At 43.5% G+C, this 27,812-nt stretch overlaps 1 protein-coding gene across 4 annotated transcripts; it reads left to right on the forward strand.

Annotated features, from left to right (window-relative positions):
* Positions 1-74: 74 nt before the first annotated feature.
* On the forward strand, positions 75-27,230 carry CAPN10 (calpain 10). 4 transcript variants are annotated; one of them, XM_090052986.1, is made up of 14 exons: positions 75-93; positions 921-994; positions 1,078-1,262; positions 2,701-2,832; positions 3,127-3,323; positions 4,841-5,058; positions 5,677-5,818; positions 7,602-7,768; positions 13,404-13,687; positions 17,738-17,940; positions 20,926-21,181; positions 21,806-22,005; positions 22,670-22,715; positions 26,341-27,230. In XM_090052986.1, exons 3-14 carry the CDS (start codon positions 1,119-1,121, stop codon positions 26,368-26,370), a joined length of 2,019 nt encoding a protein of 672 aa, XP_089909112.1. In that variant the 5' UTR covers positions 75-93; positions 921-994; positions 1,078-1,118; the 3' UTR covers positions 26,371-27,230. The 4 variants fall into 4 exon arrangements, with proteins under 4 accessions (XP_089909112.1, XP_089909111.1, XP_089909113.1 ...); XM_090052985.1 differs by having other exon boundaries at positions 85-184; XM_090052987.1 differs by lacking the exon at positions 75-93 and adding an exon at positions 107-125.
* The last annotated feature ends 582 nt before the right edge of the window (positions 27,231-27,812 follow it).

Here is a 27,812-nt window from a genome sequence, read left to right on the forward strand (position 1 = left end):
TTGTAGGCTCCCCGCGCCGCTGGGCTTCGTAGTTTCCAGGCGGAAGGGTGCTCGTTGTGTGTCTGGGATGACACGTTCGGATCCGGGCTCCTGGTTGGCTGAGAGCTCAGGCGGCTTCTCGGGAGGTGGGGGGGGGGGTGGTCCAGAGGTTGCCTAGGAGACGGGCCGGGGACGGCGGTGGTGGGTGAGCGCGTGGGGCCGGGCGCACGGGGTGGGGGATTTGTAGGGGGCACCGTGCGTGGTGGGGGAGGGGAGGATGCTTAGGGGCACTGTGTGTGGGGGAGGGATTTGTAGGGGGCACCGTGTGTGTGTGTGTGTGTGTGTGGGGGGGGAAGGATGTGTAGGGGGCGCTGTGTGTGGGGGGGAGGGTATGCAGGGCACTGTGTGTGTGTGGGGAAGGATGTGTAGGGGAATGTGTAGGGGTGCTGTGTGTGGGGGGGAGGGTATGCAGGGCACTGTGTGTGTGTGTGTTGAGGGGGGGCGGGGGAAGGATGTGTGGTTGGGGAGGGTGTACAGGGGCATGTGTGGGGCTGAGGGCACCGGGCATGGCGGTCTGTGGTGGGGGGGGACAGGGTTGCCCAGGCGGGGGCTCTGTGCAAGAAGCCAGTCAGGCAGTCGGTGAGCCCGTGCACGCGTGGGGAAGGATGCCCGTGGACCGGCGTGAGGGGGCCTGCGTGGTACCGGTTTAGGTGGGCACACCCCTTCAAGACGGTGTGGGCCAGCACCGTGCCGTGGGCAGTGGGCACTGCTCCAGCCCTACGTGTGATTTGATTGCATTCTGCTTGTATTCTCCTGATGGTTTGTCTCGTTGCTGTCTACCTTGGCGCATCCATTTAAGAGCCCGTGTGGCAGGGTTACTTCCTTAAGAGGGTATAATTCAGGTGCACTTCTCAGATGTTTCATGTGTTGTTTCTTTGCAGTAATGGGTTTTTTGTGGCGGAGGGCTGGCTTGGACTAGAGTTGCAGCTATGCCTCAAGCTGTAGCGAGGAAACAGTGAGTGGCTTTATTGTACATTTCTCGGCCTTGTTTGCATTCCCAAAGCTATCATCCTGATCCTTTCCTGACTTGTTCTGTAGAGATTAATTGGAGATGTAAGCACTTGGACGCTGTGTTGAAAATGTTGGGAGACAGAGTGCAGTCAGATGCAAAAAGAGACCTTTATAATGACCCCACGTTTCCGGCCGATGATTCCTCCCTCTTTTTTAACTATTCCACCCCACTTGCACAGTTCAGAGGGGAGATTTCCTGGCTGAGACCGCAGGTGAGTTTTGTGATGTGATAACTGAAATGTTTTGGTAATATTTAACTTCTTATTAATGACTGAGTAGCTTGCTCAGTTGCTGTTTCTGTGTCTGTATTACAGTCAAATCCATATACTTCTCAGTGTTAAGTTCCTTATCTCCCAGTGAAAATGAGGGTTTGTGAAATATGCAGGAGTACCTACAGCCTCAGCCAGCAGAAGCTCAGGACAGCTGATGTTCTCTAGCTGTTGGCTGTAGCTTTGATTGTAAAGGGCGCCACTTCTGCTATCAGTCATACAGGTACCCTGATGGGCTTCACTGGAGTGAAAAAGCTGTGCTGTTTTTCCTGGCTACTTGCACATTTCATTGGACAGCTTGGTTTACACTTGGCTTGTGTTTGGAATTTTTTTTCCACAAACGCAAGGCCCTAGAAATTTTTCAAAAATTAAAGGAGTAAGAATTGAAAAGGAAGGTATATTTCTATGGTACATTCAGTAGAACAGTGGAGTATTTATGGTAGTGCCTATTATTATATGTAAAAAAAATTAAGATACAAAGGATTGCCGATAATCTGAGCAGATTGCTCTTCTCAGAGTGCTTTTCCTCCTAAACAAACCTTCTGATGATAAATGTTCTAGAGGCTGAAACTCAGTTCACGGAATAGGGATGACATGAGTGACAGCAGTGTAAGTTTCACTACTAATTTAGAAAGAAAAAAAATAGAGTTGCTCTTTCTCTGATCAATCTCAAGTTTGGTATCCACATAAAGAATCTGAGATGACCATATTTTCTATTTTACTATAAATAACCACTAAAAAAAAAAAGATTTTCCAGTGTCCATTGTGTAGCTCAGCCCACCATAATTAGCATAACAGCAGCTCAAGAGCTGATTTTTGGTCTTGTCTTTATAATATTGACAAGAAACTGAAGAAAAGGCCATATTTCCTTTTCTTTCTTTGGTCACATTAACTCACTGGGCAGAGTATTATAAATGTCCAGAAAAACCTCATGTTTACACTGGGCAGTTTTTCAGTAACTGTTCGTCCTGCCCTGCTAATGTCCCTTAATCCTATCAAGTGTTGACCCATGTAGCTAGCACTGAACAGGTTAATTCTCATTTTGCTCATTTGCTCCCCAGCTGCTTTGATGAGGTAGATAACAGTAATATCAATTTTGTTGATGGCACCTGTCTACAAAAATCCAGATGGAGGGTGGACTTGTTTCACAAAAGCCACTTTTGAGTAACCATCAGACAGTAACAGGGTCAGTCACTGCTAGACTGGGCTGCATTCAGACAGGAGATGTGGAGGTAAAACACCATTTATTATGCGTCTCCTGAGCCCTCCAGTCCCCCAAAACACATACTTGTTTTCATTGCCTTATATTAGCATGCAGAATTTAACTCTTAAGTATTATTATTGCTTTTTATTATTATATTTTTTTATTATTTTTTTTTAGGAAATTTGTTCTGCTCCTCGATTATTTTCAGACAATCCACAGGAGTTTCAAGTAAAACAAGGGGTTTTGGGAGACTGTTGGTTCCTATGTGCCTGTGCTGCTTTGCAGAAGAGTAAATACTTACTGTCTAAGGTATGGCAAAGCTTCCTGTCACCTTTTGTGTCCCAGAAATTATCCCTTTTGCCTCTTAACACTCTCTCTCTTTCTTTTAACCTTTAGCCTCTTTCAGCTCAGGAAAATCTTTGATGATCATAGTTTGATGCCATTTTACCATTTGATACTCAGATGTACAATTTATTTTATCCTGTTATGCAGAATGGTGGGCATTGGTTGTGTTTTAAGTGGAGGTTTCCTTTAAAATAAATGTAGCTTTTTATCTTGGTTTTCTGCTATTGTTTTCTTTGTTTTCTTTTCTTTTTTTCCCAGGTAATTCCCCCTGGTCAACCCAGTTGGACAGATGAGAAATACAGAGGCTGCTTCACTTGTCGAATCTGGCAGTTTGGACACTGGATGGAAGTAACCGTTGATGATCGCCTGCCTTGCCTTGGGGGTAAACTCTGCTTCTCCCAGTGTCAAACAGAAGATGTATTTTGGCTTCCGCTCCTGGAAAAGGTCTATGCCAAGTACGTGAACTTTATCACTGGAGGTGATTTTAAATTGTTGCAATGACTAGTACTTACATCTTACATATATATATTCTTATGGCACTTTTTCTACTTACTTGATTTCATACTCCCTTTCTGGACTCCCAGAGTCCTCTCTAGGATTTTAGTTTTTTGCTGGGACTGATGATGGAAACAGGGAAGTAATAGGTAGCAGTGTATTTCTTTCTCCATAACCACTGTAGTACCATTTAGCTGGTTTCGATAATGGATTTTTGCTTTATTGTTCAATATGGAATGAGAATTTCCAGATTTTTTCTCATGTTGGAGTCGATAATGGTTCAATATCCTGTCCTAGATCCTTTAAGTACCATTCCATCCATATACAAGTTGAGGTCTTACTGAAATAATTAATGAAAATAATAGCTATAATGAGCTGGCCACTTGCAGACTGGAATGATGCTTAGCTAACAAATCATGTAGTTGAGTAGGATGGGAATCAAATGGTTTTCATTGATACATTATTTGAGAACAATAAGATAGACATTGGAGGTCAGCTCTTCAGCTGGTATAAATATGTGGAGTTCTATTGAGAGTTATTTGTAGTGGTTGAGGCTTAATGGTGTTTGGCCTAAATGTTTCTTTCTTGGCATAGTGCTGTCTAACACGTTGCTTTTCTCTTATTTATTTACCAGTCCTGCCCAGAATGATGAGCCAATAGATATAATACTAATTTGTGTTATTTTACATTCGACAATGTGGCCATTGTTTGTATAAAACACACATAAAGGTCTCATCTTAGTCAGTCTTAGACAAAGCAAAATATCTGAATAAGGTTGACATCAAATTGCCCTATTGCTCTTGCAAGAGGCTTTCTTTAGACACTAGAAGAAGGGAGAGAAGGACCTTTTGGATGAGGCTATTCAGCTTACTCTGGATATGTTGAAGTTAGTGACTAAGCTCCATTGGCATATTAAACTTTCTCCTTGCTGTGGGTTTCTAGGTAAGCATTATTTGTTTGCCTGGTTTTTTGAGGTTTTTTTTTTTTTTACAGAGCTTTTATAATCCTGGCTTGATACATTCTCCTGTTTTTAGTTACTGCAAATAATAAAGACTGATTCATTATCTCCTTAATATAGAACATCTGGGAGAAAAGCTAGTACTGTTGCAAGGAGTACACAATGAATATGTTAGAGGAAGTTAGAATAGAAGCCTTTTTTTAACCTTGCCAGCGCTATTTTTTTTATCTTGAAAGGTTATGCAGTTCCTCAGATGATGAGGTGCTAATGACAGGTATGGGCAGTTTCTTTAAAGAAAGTAATGCATTATAGTTTGCTTCCTGTCTTGTAGTAGTGTCCAGTAAGTGATAAATACTTTGCAAATACAGTGAGACCTTTTTATTCTATGCTAACATCATACTCATAATAAGGAAATATTTGTAATTCAAATGAATAATATGTTGTCTTTATTTAGGAGTAAGCTTTGAAATATGTGCCTTTTTATTTCTCTGTGTGTGTGTGTGTGTTTTTTTTTTATAGAGTTCATGGGTCTTATGAGCAGTTGTGGGCAGGGCAGGTAGCAGATGCTCTAGTAGATTTGACTGGAGGTCTAGCTGAGAGATGGACCCTGAAAGATCCTGGAAGAAAAATGGAAAAAGAAAGGACTGGTACAGTTTTGGAGAAGACTGTGTTTAGGAGACTGATGAACCTGAAGGAACAATGTGTAATAAGTTGCTCGGTCCTCAGCTCCACGCAAGGTAATAGAAGATTTCCAGATACACTGCAGAACTACATAAACCATCTGCTTTCCTGACATTTGTAGCATAATACATCCCACAATCTGACGGTTTGATAATTTTGCTATGCTAATAACTTCTGAATTCAAATTCTAGTACAGATGCCTCATGGTGTAATTGTGTTAACCACAAGAGAAATGAAGCTGTAAGAATGCTGTTCAGGCAGAGGATGTAGGAGTAGGGAAACCAGTTTGTGTACAAAGACTGGCAAGAAAGTGTTGGCTCTCTTCTTGTAAAAAAAATGATTAAAAAGATGATAAAGTGCTTCACTATCACTGATCCACAGATGCTCAAAGCCAGCTACCAAAGGCCTACTGTTTCTGGGTATACTGGTACTTAACATTGTTTTTCACTCTTCTCCCATAGGTTCTTGAATCGGAGGCAAATAACTGTGTACATACAATGTTGACTGTGTTTTACATGTTGATTCATTGTATTCACAGGCAAAATGGAGGACCTAGTTACAACTTTCTTAACTATAAGAAGGGACAGAGACTTTACTTCATCTTCCCTTGGCAAAGAATACTGGCTAGTTTTCTACTTACATCTCTTTTTCTGTACATCTCTTTTTCTGTACAGGTGCTAGCGAGCTGGGAGAATTTCACGCCTTTATTGTCATAGATATGCTGAATCTCTCCAAAGTCTCAGGCAAGGATATCATTCTGCTCCGTATACGAAACCCTTGGGGGAGGCGGTGCTGGAAAGGGCCGTGGCGGGAAGGGTGAGTGATTTGGTTTTCTTTATAATATTCTCTTCATAAATTCTTTTAACAAGGGTAACTGAGTCTGCTGTGTGTGAGCACCAAGTGTGTGTATGTATATTACAAAGGTGAGTATACCCAAGATGCTAAAATGGAAGGGTGTATTTCAGTACTGTAGTCTTATTTCTATTTATAATCTTCTTTTGAGTTCAGTATTATGTACAACTCCTGGACTGTAGGGGGTTTCATTTTTGATCTATTGGCTCTGGTAATGCCTGTCACCAGAGGCGTGAAACTCAGGAGGGCTGGTGGGGCTAGATCTGGACCATGGGGCTTCTCATGACTGGACAGCTCACCTTTGGATCTGGCCTATGGGGCTTCTCACTGTATCTGCCAGAGCTGCTGTGTCATCATGGCCAACATGCAAAGGGTTAACACTGCTGTCCTGCCCCCGGTTTCATGCTGAGCCAGGATCAAGAACTAGAAATTCTGTTATAAACCCCCTGAATGCTGGCCATGCCAGCACAACAGCTCTGGGAGTCACAGTGAGAATTCCTGTGGGTTGGATCTGGAAGCGAGTCATTTGGCCAGAGAAAAGCCCCGTGGCTCTGTGACCTGGGCCAGGTCACAACTGACCCGTGGAGGCCATATGTTTGATACCCCTAAGCTATTCTGCTGGGAACTATTTGCTGCTGCCCAGGAAATTAGTTAATTTATCTTCTGCTTGTCACTAGCATTTTTGTTGTTTTTATTTTGATCCATTATTTGATTAACTTGAGAGTCATTAGTGGGTTTCTGGTAGTCACTCAGCTCTTCCAACGTCATCTTGGCAAAGTGCTTAGAATTGTGAAATGTGGTTAAGGTTGTGCTTCTGTGAAAAAAATTTAATTCCAGTGTAGCAATTGGGAAGATATTTTTAGTGTTTCTAATCATGCTGTTACTATAGGCAATAGGAGCAGAAGCTGAAACCAACACTGAATGAAAAGGTGATGAAGGGGCTTAGAGTTGAAAAGAAATATAGGGACATATTGGACAGGTAAGCAGCCTGTTGTAGCATGCTGTCTGCAAGGGAAAAAGGTTGTCTGTGTTTAGTTATTAATCTTATTTAAGATTAAGTGTTAGGCACTCTGAAAAATAGTAGAGGAATGCAGCCTGTACTTTATTAAACAATTGTACAGCTTTAATGCTGTGTCTTATAAGTTGCAGAACACCACCTTGGTGCCAGTGAAACCAAAGGAAGCAGTAGGTGCCCAGCACTTAATAAGACCTAAATAGTTTTTTAACTCGGATCTTCGTTTAACAGTGACTTGGCAGCCAACGTACTGATGGTCCACCCTACTGATGTATAGAAATAGTGTGTGGTGGTGGAAAGGGGTTCACTAAGTAGAGTCAAACATCCTAAAACAAATGCATTTAATTTTATTTGAACCATTTATTTTTGTACTTGGAGTCATGGTTTTCCCCTTCCTTCCACCATGCATAAACATTAAACAAAGTCAGGGTTTTGGCACAAGCACTTTTTGCACTGTCTCCATGGTAAGTGAACTAGTTGTTTTATTTGAGTGCATACTGCCCATCTAACTCTGGTTTTGTTTTTCATAGTTTTTCCTGCACAGAGAATGCCAGTTTATATTTTTGGTTGCTAATCCTTTGTGATTAGCAGTGTGTCCAGATGAAGTAGCGAGCGCATGTGCATGACAGTAAAATGAAGAAATGCCTGTGGTTTCACTGAAGATTTTTGTAGAGCTGTATTGGAGTTGTGAGTGAACAGCCTAGACTTTGACTTTTGTGCATTTGTTTGCAGTGGTCAAGGATGGAGCCAGCTGGATCCAGTAGTTGCTTCAGAACTGCTGTCGCAGATCCAGGAAGGAGAGTTCTGGGTTGAGGAGGAAGAGTTTTTCAAGGAATTTGATGAGATTACCACAGGGTTTCCAATCACAGAAGAGGGACAGCTTCAGAGCCTTTATACAGGTATGCAGGCATACAGGCATTCCCTTTACAAATAAGATGAGTTTATTGGGAAGTCTGACTGGAATTGAAAGAGTCTTAATCCTGTTGTTTAGAACTAGACCATCATGTTTCCAAATCCTTCCCAGTTTGTCCTGAGTTCTTTCATTATAGATTTCATAGATTTCATAGACATCAGGGCTGGAAGGGACCTCGGGAGATCATCGAGTCCAGCCCCCTGCCCAAAGGGCAGGAAGTCAGCTGGGGTCATAGGATCCCAACAAGATAAGCATCCAATTTACTCTTGAAGGTGTTCAATGTTGGTGCCTGAACCACCTCCGCTGGCAGACTGTTCCAGACCTTGGGGGCTCGGACAGTAAAGAAATTCTTCCTTATGTCCAGTCTGAAACGGTCTTGCGGGAGTTTGTGACCGTTCGACCTAGTCATCCCTTGGGGTGCTTTGGTGAACAAACGTTCCTCCAGATCCTGGTGGTCACCCCTGATGAACTTCTAGGTGGCCATCAGATCACCCCTGAGCCTACGCTTTTCCAGGCTAAAGAGTCCCATGTCTCTCAGCCTGTCATCATAAGATCTGCTTTCCTTAGAAAGTTCTGGGAGAGGTTTGAATATGCAATTGGACTAATTAAGTTTAATTAGGGTGTGTACTAATTAAGTTTAACTTGTTCACTTTTCTCCTTGTCTACATTTCTCTGATTTACTGGTGGAAAAAACACCTCTTCCTGTTCACTGGTAGCATATTTACTTGAATCTAAGATGAGGTGTCCCCCCACCATGAACAGCATAAAAAGGCCCTCATCTTAGATTTATGTACAAAGTGAGGTGGGAGTAGGCAGTTGCTGCAACTGTGTCTCTGGCCCTGAGCCTGGGTTGAGGCCAGAGTCAGATCCACAGCAGCTGCCTGGTCCTCTACGCTGTTTGCCCTCTGCAGCTTCTGCTCTGCCTCCTTCCCCCCACCTTACTGTTATGTTGCAGCTCAGCTGCGGCTCGGGCTGGATTCCCTCCCAGGCATGGAGCGTGTGGAAACTTTGTCCGCTGCCTGGCTAATCAACAGTGCCAATGCTGCTGCTTGGCCAAGCAGCTGCATTGATGCTGCTGCCTGGCCTGGCAGGGGCTGCGTTTCTATGTGCTGTGCTCTGGGTAGAAGTAGAGTCCAGGCAATGTGTGACAGTAAGGGTGGGGGGAGAAGAAGCAGAGACTGTGGACCTTAAAGGGTAGAGTCTGGGGGGAGGTGGGGCTGGGGAGTACAGGAGGCAAGGGGGGCAGGAAAGCTGCAGGGGAAAGAAGTGGGGAGGGGGCAGAGGACAAAGGGGCTGCCTGACTCCTCCCCCCAACCACTGCTTTCCCTGAATTTAAGGCAATCCTTGAATACTTAGATTGACTTTTATTAGTAGATGTTTTGGATGGGGAATCCAGTAAAAAGATGACAAAGCTGAGATGGAAATACAAAGTGCCCGAGCGAGGGACTAACAATAGAGGGATGGGGGAGAGGAGGGGAACGCGCCTAGGTTACAAGTGATACAATGTTAGCCAACTAAGCCCAGGGGGTGGGAGGAATATGGGAAGGGGGTGGGGTTTGCGACGCTGAGAGAGAAAGGACATAGATACACACAAACCCGTTACAGTGGTCCGCAATGTTGGAGGAAGTGGCTTGGAGAAAGCGTCTCAGTCCATAAAGTCCGATCGCAGGGGTCCTCTTCGGGTGGAGCGGGGTTGTCTGTGGCGGAGGAATCGTCTCGATGTGAAGTGACATGGGGGGGGCGGTTCAGGCAGTGGTGCCCTCTGGGTCCGGTCCGGCAGTGGCTCATCTGGTGGGGTCAGTTTACTGGCGGTGGCCCGTGATGTGCTCCACGTAGATGTTGTGGGATGGTGTCAGACACCATGAGGCAGCGCATCAGCTTGGTGTAGCGGCGGGAGATGCGGCAGGCGCAGAGGACGCTCTCGTTGCTGGGGTCCCAGGCTCCAAGCGTCCCCATGATGAGCACGTCCACCGTCATGTTGTTGCCGCAGCCTCTCAGGTTCTACACCTGAAAAATCTCATGACACATTTATAAATCATCCACATATAGAATCTAAATACTGGGTGGTTATCTTAAATTTAGGGTCATCTTAGATTCCAATAAGTATGGTAATTTTAGAGTGGATGACTGAAGTGTTGATGCTTCAGGCATGGACTTTGCTTTTCCAAGCTTGTGGAGTTTACTAAAGAATTGTGTTCCTAACTCATAGGATCATAGGAAAGTACAGCTGGAAGGGACCTCCTGAGGTCATCTTGTCCACAGGGTTCTACTTAAGGCAAGATCAGCCCTCGCTAGGTCATCCCAGTCAAGTTTCTAGCTCATATGACAGCATTATTCCATAGTGTGTGGACAACAAGATGTGGAGGACTGAGAGTTTGAGTCCAGTTTGCAGCTGGGAAACATGAGAGAGAAATATATAAGGGGTCAAGTTAGGTCTATGAGAAGAGCGTGGTAGATGAGGGCTTGAGGAAAGATGTTGCTGATGCCAAGCTGAAAGTTTGTGCCTTCCCTGTCATAGGTAGAAGCTGGTTTTGAGTTGTCATCTGGGTCGCACCATTGAACAAAAGTGTGACAGCTCACGCTCTAAAACAATGGTTCTTAAATGTTTTAGATTCATTGTTTAGACTCAAGGTACTCCTCAGAAACTTCCCCTCATGCATTTTTCACTCATTTTTTTTGACTATGGAAAAATAAAAGAGCATTTTTTCTGTTGCAGATCACTCAGGTGTGCAAGCGTGACTCACAAGACAAACTCAGAGTTTTTAAATAGGAGTCGCAAATATAATCTGTGCGAGCTGCTAACAGTGCTAACAGTGTGGACCTTAAGGCACCCCAGGGTGCTGTGACATACTGCTTGAGAATCAGTGCTCTAAAATAACCACGATAGAAGTAGTTAGTCATCAAAAAACATCACAGCAGTGAACGTTTTAAATTCTGAGTGGTATCTTCATGGGGTGGGATCAAAGGTGTTTCTTGGTGATAGAATGAATTAATTTTGTTGAACTACTGAGAGGTTGCTGTTGCAGAATTAGTTTCCACTGTGACCTCAATTACAAAGAGCCCTAGATACACTGTATCCTGGGAAAGATTAAAAAATGATCCTTCTGGCAATATGATTTCATTTATTAGGAATTTGAATTTCATGTGTCTGGAGTCGGTTTGGATCCTTTCAGCTTCCTGACTGTGCAGAACAGTTTCATTCAGAGGTGGGAAGGCTTTTAAGTGTGCTTCATGCAGACACTTCTTGGCAGGATGAATTTTAAATTGTATATTTTTATTTCACATTGTAGCATGTGCCTAGGCCCAGAGGTGGCCGTGACCCCCTGATGGCCACACAGTTCCTGTTCTACTTAGACTCTAGGGTATCCTTCCTTTTCCCTCGTGTGATACGCTTTTATTGGAGTTATCCTGTGCATGTTTTAGGTTGGCTGTCCTGGCCAGTCTGTGCCTCCAGGGCACATGTTGCCTTACGGGCTATTTGTGGCCTCTGCCCCTTTACTCTCGCTGGGCGCTCCAGCCCAGGCCCACTGGATTGGACCTGGTATCTGGGTTTCAGCTTTTGAGTCGCCTACTTTGGCTTTGGGCCCTGGTGTCTGCCTCTGTTGAGCACTGGGCCCCCTGGCTGTCTCCACCCTGCTCAGAAGCTACTGAGACTCCATCATCTCTGATAGTCCCAACCCAGTCTGCCAGTTTAAACTATCACAAAGCCATAAGCCCTCTGGCTATAACACAAGCTCCATTATGGGTCTTAATATAAAGCCTTACTTCCCTGACTGTACCACAAATTCCAAGCTACCCTAGCCTGAGTCCTAGTCCCCTGCAAGCCAGCAGTGTCCTACTTGCAGGGTAGCCTGGGTGTCAGCCAGTAACTACTCTGCAGCCTTCCTGCTTATGGAAAAATCAGCCCCCAATCTGCCTCACCCCTAATAGTGAAACAGCTCTGCTCCCTCTTTAGGTTTTTTTTCCCTTCTCTGTTTTTGCAAAGTGTCTGTCAACATGGTTGCTTAGGCAACTGAGCCTGGTCACCAAGGGAGCTAAGCTGTAGGAATTCCTCTGCCCCTGGTCCTTGTTTACGCACCTGGAAGGATGGACTTAAGGCAGTGTCACTCCACTAGGGGAGTGCTGATGTTTTTCAAACTGAGTGGTCTGCATCCAATAACACCTGTTCCTGACTGGGTCCAGGTGATGAGGGCAGCAGGAGTTATTTTTAAGGGTACTTTCTTCCTGGAAGGCAGGCAGACATTTTGGGACAGGGAAACAAGCAATCAGCCTCCAGAGCTCTATCAGTCTCTGGATGAACATGTGAGTAACTTACCTGAAAAATTTAGCTAGGAATTTAGAATCAAGTGCATTAGTTGCATGTCAAAATGAAATCAGCCTAGGTTGTTTTGCTCAAGGGTAATTTTCTATCTATATTCTGTTGTTTTGTATTCCTTCCTCACCCTGTCCCTCTTCAATCAATAAATCTATCTGTTCTAGCATGCTTTGCAGCGTGCGCTTAAGAGGGAGGGGAACAGCCTTGGTAGCTCACCTTACTAAGCTGGCTAAGGCGGGCCTGGCTTTTTACATTCTTGGTGTAGAGGAGGCAGCTTGTGGATGCTTCAGGCTAAACGAAGCAGCTCAGAAACTCATGGTGGATTATGCACCCTCAAGGTCTACAGGGTCTGTGTACCCTGGAGGGACATGGAGGCCTAACAAAAACCAGACCCTGGGTGGTGGCAGCGCTTACCCCAGGCTTGCTCATGTGTTCCAGGAAGGGGGTCGGCCAGACGTAGGCACCCCGGGGAAGGCGCTCGAAGCTTGGTTTTTGGTTGGGCACAGTGAGGTGAGTGTTTCAGCACAGTAGTGCCCCCTATTGGCCTGCCACACTGCTCAGTTGTTTTTTCCTTTGCAGTTTACAGGCCCTAGGCTTATATGCTCCCTAAGCCCTGCCTTTTTCATATCCAGAAGAGTAGGTGCTTCTGTTAAATAGCTCAAGGTGACCCATGGCATAGTTTATTGCAATTTTGACAAATGTATGTTCACTAATGTCTAAACTTAACATTGGCCTATGTTTGTAGAAAAGTTCACCTTTATTTTAGGTTATTTAATGGCTCTCATTGCAGCAGTATCTGTCTTGTCTCCTGCCCCCCGGCTTATTGAAAACCAGAAATACCTTTATTTTTCCTGTCTCCTCTCACACACAGGTTTTTCCTGTCTTTGGTGCTGCTTGGAAGGAAAGAAGGGAGAGAGAAAATTGTAGTCTATATAGGAGTTTTAAGCTTTCTTTAGGCTGACATAACTTTCTGTGTCTGGACGCCTGATGAGGGGCTAGTCCTTTTGTGAGGCAAGTTTTGTTGGAGATCACTGTGACAATCCCTTTCACATAGAATTCAGTTTCATGGCCACAAAAATACCCTACATTTTGACCTCTAAAAATAAAGTCCTTTGCACTGCCATTATCTGTTTGACTTGGGTGTTACATTTGTTGAGATCTTGGTCATGGAGGGTAGCTCTCAAAAGGAGCTGCAGCACTGCTACAGCATTGTTTCCAATCCGGTGATTCTTTTAGTCCAAACTTTTGTTGCACAGGTATGATTTGTTTCCAGTGCTTGATCTTCTCTACCTTTTTCTTTCACTAGAGAAAGTGCTCAGTCATACACAGAATCTCTTTGGATCATGGGTGAAAGGCCAGTCTGCAGGTGGTTGCCGTAACAACAGCAGCTTTCCTTCCAACCCCAAGTTTTGGCTGAAAGTGTGTGAGCAGAGTGAGGTGTGCATTGCTCTTCTGCAGAAACACAGGAAGTACAGTGCTGACTGGGCTGGACGAGTTCACGCTCTGACCCACGTAGCAAAGGACAGTCCATCTTTGGCAGAAGGCATCCAAGGAAAGAATTACCAGGCTGTGGGACTGCATGTCTGGAAGGTAACTTGAGCATAACTTTGCAAACTTCTGGTTGAGGCCAAGAAAAAAAATTCTGAAAAATAGGAACATTGGATTAAATAATTCATGTCCTACAGCAATTCTATGTCAATCATAAACTTAGAGAAGGCCTGTTAGATTACCCTATTTCATCGAGCTACTGTAGGATTATTGCTTACAGCATATTTACCAGTGCTTTGTTCAATTTTGTTTTTATATGTACTAAACAATAAAGCTTCTGCTACTTTTCTGTGGAGACTGTTTTGTAGGGTACTTGAACCAATTGGTGCTTGAACCATTAGGAAATTTTTTCCTAGATTTTTTTTCCTTTCTTAATTTCATCTCTTTAGAGTTCAAGCTCATTAAAATAGTCTAGGAAATTCCTACCCTCTCTGATGTTTCAAATCCTGTAATTACTCACATACCACACACATTGTTTCCCTGTTTCCCCATTCAGAATTGGGGGTGCATGTCTTAAGCGAGTGTCCATTCCTGATGAATGTTAAAGTGTCATTGATGTTAGTCTCGCCTCAATTTAAGTAATCAGTTAGTCTCTCAGATGGTTATCACTTTCATAAAGTTTTCCCTTTCTTTTTTTTTCTACTAAAGTAGTCGTTGCTCTTCAGCTGGCTGGCTGAAGGCTGCCAGGACCCTTCTTGATGCAATATTCTGCACACCCACACTCTTCACCTGCCACAAGGTGCTGATAAGGGAGAAAAGAAGAAATGTCTGGGCATGTAGCTTTTTGCACAAATTGGTCCTTATATCCACCTTAGTATAGTGAGGGCTCCACCAACCCCTATACCCTCTTCTGTTCTACCCGGTGTTAACTTATAGTTAACATATAATCTGCCAGAGTCTATCAGAGTCCTTCCTATGCCTCTGACTCAAATAAGTCACCACCAACTTTGTCCTGGTTAGCCTCCACCAGGGCCTTAGAAAATGAACTGACTTGTGTTTAAACAGCCTCCCAGCTTATGTGCAGATAATTACTCTTCATTATCGCTCTGTCTAGGAGGGTTCTTCCCCTGTTCCTAGGTGGATAAAACAAATTTAACTTATTCTGTCCTTCTATTCATATCTGTATGGTACCTCCTTCTCAGTCCTTCTATTTAGGTCTTTACAGTTCCTCCTTCTCAGTCCTTTTTGCTGGGCTGCCCTGCTGAGTTTTCAGGTTACCTGAAAGCTGCTTTGTTTTGGCTTCTTCCCCCTCAGCTCTCTCACTAGAGCTGACTCCCTGAAGAGCCTTCCTTGCAGCCTCCTGGATGCTCTCAGCTGTTCCCACTCTCACTCTATTGGATTCAGGAACTTCTGGTTCTGGTTGTTCTCCCTTTGTCTGCTCTGAGTCTCTCTTTATGGAGGAGCTCATGTTCCTTTCTCCTCCCCTCCGGAAACACCGGGAGAAGAAGGATCCCTGTGTGGCTCTGTGTAGCTTTGGCGACGGGATGGCTGCTTGCAAGCACCCTTCCAACCCCGTTGTCTTACTCTTTGCCACCGGTGTCTCTCCTCTTCCCTTACAATGAGGAACCTGATTTCTGTGCTGGAATGGAGGCAGGGGAACCCTTGAACGGTGGCAGAGGACTGTGCTTAGCAGTGGCTTGGCCAGCGCTGAATCTTCTAGCTGCACGGAGCAGGGTAAAGTCCTGTTGTTAGCATCTGCCCCCAGCTGCAAGGCCCAGAGCTACAAGGTTAACCCATTGCCGAATTGGTAGTAGCTGTGGGCCCTGCAGCAGGAGGAGTGGGAGTGATGCTGATAACGGGATTTGCCCCTGCTCCATGCGGCCGAAAGCTTCAGTCCTGGTTGAGCCAGTGCTACGATAGAGAAGACTAGAGAAATCTTTTTTCTTCATTCTGCCTTTCCAAAACAAGGCGTGACAGGCACATAAATACAATATGCTTTGTATGCTGCTTTTAATTCTTCCTTGGCCACTACCTTTTCCAGTTTGTTTTTTCACCTTGATCACCTTTTGTTTTGTTTTTTTGCTGGGCTTTTTCCAGTTTGTCAAATACTCTGATCATGTGTATACGTATAACACTCCACAACATTGCTAGAAAGCTTATTTCAGAAGAGCATAGTGGCAACTGTAAATAAGTAGTCATTTATACATGCAGTGTTGAGCATCTGTGTTTTGCATACTCAACCCTACATCTGGTCTTCAAAACTTTGCATATGCTTTATGCATGCACTTGATTACTGATCAGTGTCCCTTGACTCATAAATATAAATATTTGCCTTTGAGTTTCATTTGCACTATATAAACACCTTATAACAGCTTATGTCTTCTTCTGGCTTAACAGCTGCTGTAAACATGAACAAAATTAGCAGTGCATGAAGGATTTTTTTTATGGTTACCAAACTCTAACTCAAAATACAAACAAAATATTTGTCTTCAAATCTATTTTCATTCCCCGGATCACAGATTTCAGCGATCCAGCGTTATACTGAAAATGCTTCAAGAGAGTTGAAGTGTTACTTCTCAACAGTCATGGCAGGCGGCTTTTCAATTCACTTCCCTGTGGAAGAGAGGAAATTAATTTTTTTTTTTTATAATAGTTGGTTAGTTTGCATAATGAATAGAGTGGTACGTGGTGTTGAACAAATGCAGGGTGCTGCACCTTGGGAGATGGAATCCACAGCATACATACAGGCTAGGGAGTTCCCCTCCTGAAAGCACAGAGACAGAACGGGATCTTGGAGTCATTATTGACTCCAAGATGAACATGAGCCGCCAATGCCAGACCGCAGCCAGCAAGGCCAGCCATACCTTGTCATGCATCCAAAGATGCATCTCAGGCTGGTCCATAGAGGTGATGCTCCCCCTCTATCCAACTTTGGTCAGGCAGCAGCTGGAGTACTGCGTCCAGTACTGGGCGCCACGCTTCAAGAAGGATGTGGCCAGCCTGGAGAGGGTTCAGAGGAGGGCCACCCGCTTGGTGAGAGGGCAGCAGGACAGGCCCTATGAGGAGAGACTGAGGGACCTGAACCTGTTCAGCATCAGCAAGAGAAGGCTGAGGGGGGACCTAGTGGCTGCCTACAAACTAATCAGGGGAGATCAACAGCAGATAGGTAGAGCCCTTTTCTCCCCAGCACCACCTGGGGTGACAAGGAACAATGGTAATAAGCTGATGGAGAATAGGTTTAGGTTAGAGATCAGAAGGCAATATTTTACAGTTAGGGTGGCCAAAATCTGGAACCAGTTTCCCAGGGAAGTGGTCCTTGCCCTTACCGTGGGCCAATTCAAGAGGGGGTTGCATGATCACCTGTCTGGGGTCTAGTGAACCCAGCATTCATTCCTGCCTGTGGCAGGGGGTCAGGCTAGGTGATCTATTCAGGTCCCTCCTCATCCTAGCTACCTTGAAACTTTGAAACTATGAAACTTCAGGCTACCAGAGATCTGATGAGGTTTTCAAAAGTAGCTACAGTATACAATAGTAGGTTCAGTTCCAGTCAATTTTGTCAGTAGTCCCTTCAAAATGAGGTATTTAGACTTCATGTCCTGGTTATGTTGGCTCCTGGGGAGATCTAATCTGAATGAAAACAATACTATATTATTTTTGTGTTTCCTTCACATCTTATGATTCTGCCCCAAGTGCCTTCAGGTAGGCTGGGCGGGGGGAGGAAAGGTGATCTGCATAAATCTGGTTTCAGGTGAACTGTTGCTTTTTGAAATGGCATAATATACTCTATGGCTCGCCTGTTTCATTGGTTGGTGCAATGGCAAAGCGATGGAGCATTTTGTTTATCTGTTCCTGCTCTCTGTCTGACATTAATATCTCTAGAGAACGGCAGAAAAGATTGTAGCTCCCGATTAAATTCTGTATACCATCTGTTGAGGAGCACAGAAACAGGGAAACTCATTGTATTGTCCTACCCCCAACATGCTCATCTTCACAAGAGCTATGTAGAAGCTGACCGTCAGAGATGAGTTCGGAAATAATCATTATGTTCTAGATAGTAATGCACAAGCTTGTGTTGCAGTGGATTTGGGATTTGACAAAATATTAGACCATTTTTGAACTTTTCATTAATTTTCCTACAATGTTCTTTTCTAGGTGGAGAAGAAGCGGTTTAATCTGCCAAAGACTCTCTCTACCCCTCCTGTTGTAGGTAGTGTGTGCCATTCCTATGACAGAGAAGTACATGTGCGCTGTGATCTTTCCCCTGGTTATTACCTTGTTGTCCCCAGCACCTTTCTGAAGAATGCAGAGGGGCATTTTCTGCTTCGTGTGTTCTCAACAGGGAGAATCTCTCTCAGGTATGTTAAAAAAAAAAGTGAAAAACCCATAAATTCTTTGCCAATGCCAATGCAATTTCTACAGAGCTTTATAGTATTGCAAGAAGCTTTCAGTGACCAGAGTGGGGAGTGAGATGAAATACATAAAATGGAATTAAGTCTTTTTTTTGTTCAGGTGAATAGTGCATCTATCTCCACTGGCCCTTCGGATGAGGTAGTAGTCTGCTAAAGTCCTCCTTAAAGTATCTCGTTGAGTTTGCATGGTTTTCTGAGTTCCTTCTTGACCCAAGAGAAGAGCTTAGTATCTGGAGAAAGTGTGCATTTCTCAGATGAACTACATAGTTCTCTGCAGCACATACATCATAGTTTCATAGTTTCATAGTAGCTAGAGTCGGAAGGGACCTAGGTAGATCATCTAGTCCGACCCCCTGCCTTAGCAGGAAAGAGCACCGGGGTCAGATAACCCCGGCAAGGTGCTCATCTAACTTCCTTTTAAAAATCCCCAGGCTCGGAGCCTGCACCACTTCCCCTGGAAGCTGGTTCCAGGCCCTAGCCACCCTGACTGTGAAGTAGCGCCTCCTAATATCTAATCTAAACTTACCCTCCGCCAGTTTGTGACCGTTATTCCTGGTCACTCCTGGCAGCGCACGGGGGAACAGGGACTCCCCCAATACCTGCTGATCCCCCCTGACCAGTTTGTAGCAGGCCACAAGGTCCCCCCTTAGCCTTCTCTTGTGGAGGCTAAACAGGTTCAGGTCCCGTAGCCTATCCTCATAAGGCCTGCCCTGCTGACCCCTGATCATACGAGTGGCCCTCCTCTGAACTCTTTCCATATTGTCCACGTCCCTCTTGAAGTGTGGCGCCCAGAACTGGACGCAGTACTCCAGCTGCGGCCTGACCAGTGCCGCATAGAGGGGGAGGATCACCTCCCTGGACCTGCTCGAGATGCATCTGTGGATGCATGATAGGGTACGATTGGCCTTCTTGACTGCCTCCCCACACTGCCGGCCCATGTTCATCGTGGAGTCAATGACGACTCCAAGATCCTTTTCCGTCTCCGTGCTGGCAAGAGGAGAGTTCCCCAACCTGTAAGTGTGGTGCCGGTTCTTCCTCCCCATGTGCAACACCTTGCACTTATCAGTGTTAAACCCCATCCTATTCTCATCCGCCCACCGTTGCAACCTGTCAAGGTCAGCTTGTAGCCTATTGCACCCTTCTAGTGCACCCACATCCCCCCACATCTTAGTGTCATCAGCAAACTTGAACAGGGTGCTTTCTACCCCCTCATCCAAGTCACTGATGAAGATGTTGAACAGTGCAGGCCCGAGGACCGAGCCCTGCGGAACCCCACTGCCCACATCTAGGGAATGTGCTTTATCACATGCTTTGGTATGATTAATATGACAATTTTACTGCTACACAATAAGTCCAGGCATCTTTGAGTTTTAGATTTTGCTCAGTTCTACGATGTACATGCCTTAACCAGGGTAGATGTCTTCTGAAACTTTATTGGCTACAGAGAAGGACTCTGCATGGTTTTTGTTTTCCCTTTTTTGACTTTTCCTCCCGACCCCAGTTATGGGAAATAAATTTGAAAATTGAATGCGAAAACTTAAGTTCACTGAATGTTAAGGTTAAGAAATTAAATGCACTGCAGTTATGAAAGTTATAAGTTAAGTTTCCTGACAAAACTCAGCATGTTGTATTTTTATTGGTGTTTTCTTATATATATATTCAATATGCTGTGCTCAACGCTTTTTACATTTATATCATGCAGTGTAACTAAATTAGCGATCAGTGATTTGGACGAGGGGGTAAAAAGCACCCTGTTCAAATTTGCTGATGACACTAAGATGTGGGAGGATGTGGGCATGCTAAAAGGAAGGAATAGGCTACAATCAGACCTTGACAGGTTACAAGGGTGGGCAGATGAGAATAGGATGGGTTTCAACACAGACAAGTGCAACGTGATCCACCTCGGGAGGAACAACCGGCACCATACCTACAGGTTAGGGAACTCCCCTCTTGTCAGCATGGAGGCGGAAAAGGATCCTGGGGTCATCATTGACTCCAAGATGAACATGGGCCGGCAGTGTGGGGAGGCAGTTAGGAAGGCCAACCGCACCTTGTCATGCATCCACAGATGCATCTTGAGCAGGTCCAAGGAGGTGATCCTCCCCCTCTATGCGGCAGTGGTCAGGCCGCAGCTGGAGTACTGCGTCTAGTTCTGGGCGCCGCACTTCAAGAGGGATGTGGACAGCATGGAGGGGGTCCGGAGGAGGCCACTCGTATGGTCAGGGGGCAGCAGGGCAGGCCCTATGAGGAGAGGCTATGGGACCTGAACCTGTTCAGCCTCCAAAAGAGAAGGCTGAGGGGGGATCTTGTGGCCTGTTATAAACTAGTCAGAGGGGACCAGCAGGCATTGGGGGAGTCACTGTTCCCCCGAGCACCACCAGGAGTGACCAGGAATAACGGTCACAAGCTGGCAGAGGGTAGGTTAAGTTAGATATCAGGAGGCGCTACTTCACAGTCAGGGCAGCTAGGGTCTGGAACCAACTTCCAAGAGAAGTGGTGCAGGCTCCTACCCTGGGGTTTTTAAGAGGAGGTTAGATGAACACCTTGCTGGGGTCGTCTGACCCCAGTACTCTTCCCTGCCATGGCAGGGGGTCGGACTAGATGATCTGCTCAGGTCCCTTCCAACCCTAGAAACTATGAAACTATAAATCAGTAGTGTTGTAGGAACCTTCATTTTTTACTTTTGCCTATTTGTTTTCTTACCCGTAACATTCCAAAACTGTGTCGGTTTTGCATTTTAATTATATTTATATTTGGCAATAATTGCCTGTTAATGGACTTTCTTTCCCAACTGGCAACAGTTGACCTTGTTTGACATTTTGTTATGAATAGCTTATTTTTGACAGCTCGGCACTGGGGATAGTGAACTACAGTCATGGAAACCTTTCATCATTTCTACATCAGTTTCCCTTTCTGTCTTACATTTGATAGTGAGATAAAACCACCACCCATTGATGCTGCCCTCTGTGAAGAGCTCCCACCAGGTGAATGGGAGACAGTGCAGCTGCAGGGATGCTGGAAAAATGGTCACAGTGCTGGAGGTAGCAGGAACTTCCCCTCCTTCCATACCAATCCCTGCTTTCCCCTCTCCGTCTCTGCAGGAATAGGAGAGAGTTGCGTGAAAGTCACCCTTCGCCAGCACTGTCAAGATAGCAAGTGTCATCCAATAGGGTTTCATATTTTTCAGGTATGATTTATCTGTGTTGAGCTGACTGCTTCAGTTACCAGAGTAGATTAAATCCGTCACTTAATCTGAGTACCTAATGCCTCAAGGAATAGAAGTACATCTTAGAAGTCAAAATTGAGCCAAATCATAATATATATCTAAATTATATTAATACATAGTCTAATCAAGTGTTATGACATAATGGTACATGACCGGATGCAGCAGGGATCAGATCTTTGGTTCCACATCCTAATTTTAGAAATCCACAGTAGCTGTTGGAATTAAAACATTTGAGAGTTTTGTTTAACACAAGCACAATGGCTACTTACCACTGACTTACATTATTAAAGGGAGACTTTATAAATTTGTGGAGTTCATTGCTTTTATAAAAATGCAAACGTTTCATAATGCCTTGGTGACTCAGTGCCCATTGTACTTTACCTGGGTACAGGCTCTTTCCCTGATTCCAAATAATGTAGTATTTTACCTCTCAGTTGAAAAGTAACCTTGAGACAACGGTAGTCCTACATGGGAAAAGGTGTGTGTTAGGCTGGGTAAAGTATATGTGGAAAATAACTTTTCTTAAAGCTGTTATCTGAAACTTTTAAAATGATATACAGGTTTTTATTTTTCTCATTTTTGTAGATACCTAACAGCAACTGGAAACCACATGCTGCTTTTTTCCTGCAATTGGAGCCACTGGTTAGCTGTGTACCTCATTGCTATTCACAAGAAGTGAGCCAACTGTGCAGACTTTCTGCAGGGAATTATGTAATTGTACCCTCAACATACTTGCCTAATACAGAGGGGAATTTCACAGTTATCATAGCAACCAAAATAGACAGGTAAAAAAGTTGGCTTGTGTTTGGATTTAAAATTCTGTTAAGTACACTTATTATATAGCATAGACTGCAGTGTGCAATCACTGTTATCATACTATGCTTTTTTGTGTTAGAACATCCTTATTTTCCTAAGCCATTTCCACTGATCTATGAAGGAGTGCATGCCTGTACTTTGACTCTGGAAATGTCATTGTCTAAGGCTGAAGGATTTGCATATCTTCCTCTTACCCACTGCTGAAGAACAGAGATTCCTACAGCTTGGGAGGCTGGAACTGGAATAGCAGGGAGTGTCACCCATACTCCTATATTAAGGCCTAAACTGAGATTTTATTGCTTACATCAGGGAGTGTCACCCATACTCCTATATTAAGGCCTAAACTGAGATTTTATTGCTTACATCACTGAACAGACTACTGTTCAGAAAAGGAAGCAAGCAGTGAGTCTTAGTTAGGAAAACCTTATATTAGTAGCCCTTAATAATGCTTGGTTAAGTATTCCTTAAAGAATTTGACCCAAGGATTCCCCTGATGGGTAGCAATCTCTAGCAGAGCATAGCCCAAAACTCCCCTGTTTTCTGGAACTATGACAAAAATTAGATTTTTTTTTTTTTTTGCTAGTACTACTAGTGCTCTGCGCTGAAACAATTATTTCACTTCTTTTTAAACAGAAAACGCATTCAGAGTCAAGAGACACTTGGACATGTTTTGCAAGAAGTAAGTGGCATTTTAAATTATTCAGTAGCAGTAAAGAAGAGGGAGACATGGAGATACATCAGTGATCGAAACATATACGCAGTTGCTAATTTGCTGAGTCAGGGAATGAGAGATAGGAATTGAAGAGTTCTGATGCTGTTTTAAGGCTAGTGGTATGATCTTCAGCAACTCCATCTTTTTTCAACCTGCAAACTAGCAGTTATAGCATAACTGTCCGCTCTCCTACTGCCCTGTGAACAAAGAATTATCTCCTTACTGATCTGTGAAGTTACTATTCCCTCCTTTAAATCCTTCCTTACTACTCACCTCTGCTATAATGCTTATAAGAAATTAACCAAGTATATGTGTGTACAACATAAGAAGTGCCATATTGGGTCAGACCAGTAGTCCATTTAGCTCTGCTGTTTCTAACATTGGCAGGAAAGTATGCTTTAGAGTAGAGGTGGCCAGCCTGCCCACAGGTGGCATAGGCTGTCTCTGTGTAGCATGTGGCAGATCAGGGAAGGGGCAGTCAGCACAGTGGTAGAAGGGATAGGAAGCAGAAAACAGAGCAGTTTATAAGATAGGATGCACAGGGCAGGGAGCAGAAAGCAAAATAGCAGATTGGGCAAGGAACAGAAAGCAGAGCAGCAAAGGAAAGGAATTGGGTGACCCTCAGGAGGACACGGGGCTTAATTTGTGGCATGTGTGCCAAAAAAGTTGATTTGGAGAGAAAGCAGTGAACTAGGTATATTTAGAGTAATCTGTCCCCTATTTATTAGCCTCCTGGCATCTACCATCATTGGTTTCAAGATGCTAACACCTGCTTTTAATACCTATTAATAGATCTCTCATCCATTAATTTGTCTAGTCCCTTTCTGAACCTGGCTATGCTACCTGTCCTTACCACCTCCTGTGGTAATGAGCTCCACAAGTTAACAACACGCTTAAGTAAAAAGTACTTTCTCCTGTTAGTTTTAAACCAGTCTCCTGCTGATGACAGTGGGTACCCTTTATTCCTAGTATTTTGGGACTTGGTAAATAACAGTTTCCTGTTCACTTTGTTTTCATCTTTCATGATTTTATAGACCTCTATTATATCCTTCCCTGAGCCTTCTCCTTTCCAAACTGAAGAGCCCTCGCCTTTTAGTGGCAACTGCTCCATGCCCCTGATCATTTTGTTTGTCCTTCTAAGTACCTCTTGCAATTCTGCTACATCCTGTTTAAGATGCAGAGACCAGGACTGCATGCAGTATTAAAGATGTGGGTGCACCATAGATTTGTATAGTGGCATGATAATATTTTGTGTTTTGCTTTTAATTCTGTTCTTAGTGATGCCTAACATTGGTTTTTTTTGAGGGGGGGATCACCACAGTGCACACAGCTGCCATTTTTAGAGAACTGTCTACAGTTACTCCAGGCTCTGTTTTCCAAGTCATACGTGACAGCTAGTTCAGAACCTAGCATTGTGTATGTAGCTGAGATTATTTTTCCCCATGTTCATTACCTTGCACTTGGCAGATGACCTTCAAATTGTTGACATTTTTTTGCCCACTCACTTAGCTTGGTTTGATCTTTCTGCGCTCCTCTCTGTCCGCTTGGGATTTGACTCCTGGAATAATTTAGTATTATCTGCAAACTTGGAGATTTCAGTGTTCCAGGTCATTGAAGAAGATGTTGAACAAAATATTTGAATATGTTGAACAAAACAAAAGTTTAAGCATACATACATCTCATTGTAATTCTCCTCTTTCTCTGTGTTATAGCCTCTACCCACCCAAATGGGCTGTGGTGTAGATTGGACTCTTGGTGCTTCTGTAAAATTTAGAAATTTTGGTCTGCCTAATGTCAAATTACTAGTGTTAAAAATAAACATGCAGGAATAGAGGGGGGAAAGGAATGAGGAAAATATGGAGATGACTGGGATGTACAGTTCAGAAGCTCTGTGTTTTTATTTATCGAACATATATGACATTTCCTGATTTTTTATTTTTTTTTTTTCCCCTTCCCCACTAGTTTTACATGTGCATATATGGTTTCACAGGGCTGTGTATGAGTATGGAGTTTTTGACACTGATAGCATTTTTATTTTGGTGGTAAAAAATTTTTAAATGGTATTTTAATAATAATTTTGTTCAAAAAATTCCAACTTTCCTATAGATCAAAGTGTGTTCATGATAATAGTGCTTGTTTATTATGCAAGAAAAACGCAAACTAGATAAAGACTCGATGGAAAGAGGCCAGTTGGAAAAAAGTAAAGTTAGCTTACTAAATTTTATGTTCCAGGTTGGGTTGACCAGTCACTACACTTTGTCCTCAAAACCACACAAACAACAAAGTGTGGACTTTGCATATTTCTTAGAAACTGGAGAGGAAAAAAACATGTCTGTACCCATTCAAATGATGCTCACTGTTTTAGTATCTAGGATCTGTAATACCTGATTATACATAACATAATTTCTACTACTTTTTTTAATTTTACACTTTTCTTTCCTGGTGGTTTTTGACTTCCCCAGGGCACACATTGGTAGGCTGTTGATTTTGAGGAAGGCCTGTTCTTAAAGGGTCAAATAACACTTTACGCTTGGACCGTACTAAACCTATGAACTGTTAAGTGGTGTTAACGTTAGAACATGCTTGAACACTTTTATGTTAAGGATTAATACTGTTTCTTGTCTGCAAAGTTTTGACTTGGCACTAGAGGGCTGGTGAGCAGGGGTATAGCTAGGCAGGAGGTCAACTAGGTTCTATCCCTGGTTGAATGGAGGGGGAGGGCAGTGGTGCATCCTGGGGTGCTGGAGGACTGCAAATTACTGGTTGTATCTCTGTAGAGCAGGCTGAAGTTACCATAATACAAGATAGGTAACATGACCTATAGTTCACCCTTGCCTGAAGTGGCATAACTTTGAGATGTCAAGGGAGCATTAAGTGCATGTTAACGAGCTTTGACATGTGGATGCTCGTTAGTCTAGCTCAGTATTGTCTAAGTGTGACATGTAATTTCATCATTATATTGTTCTCTAACTGTGGTAAAACTGAAGCCTACTCTGCTTTCTCAGTGGTAGGGGGAGTTCACAACCAAGTGTCTCCCACTAGGAATAACCTGATTCAGCCCCCTTAGAATTTCCATTTGGCGATGACAGCCACAGTCACCTTGTTGGTTACAGCTGTCACTGTGAGGTCCAGAAATTGATGATTTCTGGGTTTTGCAAACTGTACCCTGATGAAGGTTATAAATAAAGAATAGGACCTTGAAGCGATTTAGGTGTTTGCAGAGAAAGCAGTGCAGGGCACTGAACTTTTTTTATGGTGGGCTTCTTTTAATGTGCTTTACCTAGAAGGTGGACTTTTGATTTCTGAAAGCATTAGAGCCAAGGTGAGTATTGGTGTATTTTATTTTCTAAGACCTCTTGTCCTCTCTAATGTCAGATTAATGAAGTGATGAGATTTGTTTTCTTTGAGATTAACAGCATATGGATTTAACAAGAAGAGAATGTGTAATGCTTCTTGGTCTTACTATCCAAATCATCCTTTTCTCTGTTTAGCTTAAGGCTATCCTTCAATCTGTTTTCCCCTGTTTCTAATGACATGTTTAAAATGACAAGTTTTAATCCATGAAGTGGCTTCTTTTCCCCTATTTTTGTAGGTCTCCTTTACAGCTGTGATGAAAAAGTAACGTGACATCCTTGTGTTGATGTGACGAATGGTGGAAAGTCTAGAACTGTCTGACCTCTTGTTGGCTTCAGTTTGAAATGAAGTACTTGGGAAGGACTTTGGAGTCCACAGAGTTTTCCCATCACGTGTCAACCCTGTGCTGACTTGTCTGTAAAGATACCTCCTTTACCATATGTATCATGGTGAGCATTTGTTCCCTCTGTATGTTTTACAACCAGCATCGTACAACTGGACTTTGTATTGTACCTCAGCCCTTCACTAATATGAATGAAGACTGTGCACGTTTGAACCCAAGCTGCAATTTTAAAACCGAATCAAAAGAAGAAAAAGAAAATATTTATGCATATCTAAAGAAAGAATATTGGGTGAAAAATATCAAAATTTACAGAACAACCTCAGGAGACCAAGGGATGAGAACAACTGGAATCCTTTTTTCAGGAAGAAGATTGTAGGAGCCAACAAATTACACTGGAGTAGGAAAAGACCTGATCTATATCTTACACTGCCAGTTTATTTCTGAGCACTTTATCATGGTTCCTGCTACTATGAATATTTCTTTAAGTTACAAATCAATGAAGCTTGGAAGGAGTTTTTGGTTTGTCTTTTGTGTGTGTGTTGTATGAATACCTGGGAGGAAAAGGATGAAAGACTTTTGCTAAGATTTTTTGTTCCAAAATTCTTTACATTGTACTTTGTAGCCAGTATCAAGAATATTGTGTTCAGAGGGACCTCCCCCCTCTGTAAAAAAAAACCCAACATGTCGTTTAACAGACTTTTCTTAATTCCTATTAAAAATATTTCTTATTCAAGTTGGATTTTATTTAAACGTATTTTCTTTAATAAAAGCTGGGTATTATTAAAGAGTTAAAAAATGTCCTTTATTTTAAAAAGGAAATAATTAGTGATATTTAACTTTCATCCATTCCGTTTTGGCAGGCTTTTGTAGTGTTTTGTGGAGTTCCACCATTTCCAGGAAGTCCAGAGATGGAGAGTCTGTTTCTTCTTCCTCTTAGGTTGTTTTTATATAATCATCATTATATCTTAGCTTTTATGCTACACTTCAACTTCCTGTATGTTTGCAGTTGTTTGTATTGAACTGAAATTGAAAGCAAGTAGGCACCGGAAACTTTTCACAAGTGGAATTAGCAGGTGTCTATAAGTACTTTTCATCTGAGCAGTATGAGAGGCAACAGGAGATGAGACGAAGGGCACCAAACCCCTAATTTATGTAGAACTTTCATAGATTCATAGATTCATAGATGCTAGGGTCGGAAGGGACCTCAATAGATCATCGAGTCCGACCCCCTGCATAAGCAGGAAAGAGTGCCGGGCCTACATTACCCCAGCTAGATACACATCCAACCTTCTCTTGAATACCCCCAGGGTAGGGGAGAGCACCACCTCCCTTGGGAGCCCGTTCCAGACCTTGGCCACTCGAACTGT

The sequence above is a fragment of the Crocodylus siamensis genome, chromosome 6, assembly GCF_052110815.1.
Source record: "Crocodylus siamensis isolate JL-2025a chromosome 6, ASM5211081v1, whole genome shotgun sequence".
NCBI lineage: Eukaryota > Metazoa > Chordata > Crocodylia > Crocodylidae > Crocodylus > Crocodylus siamensis.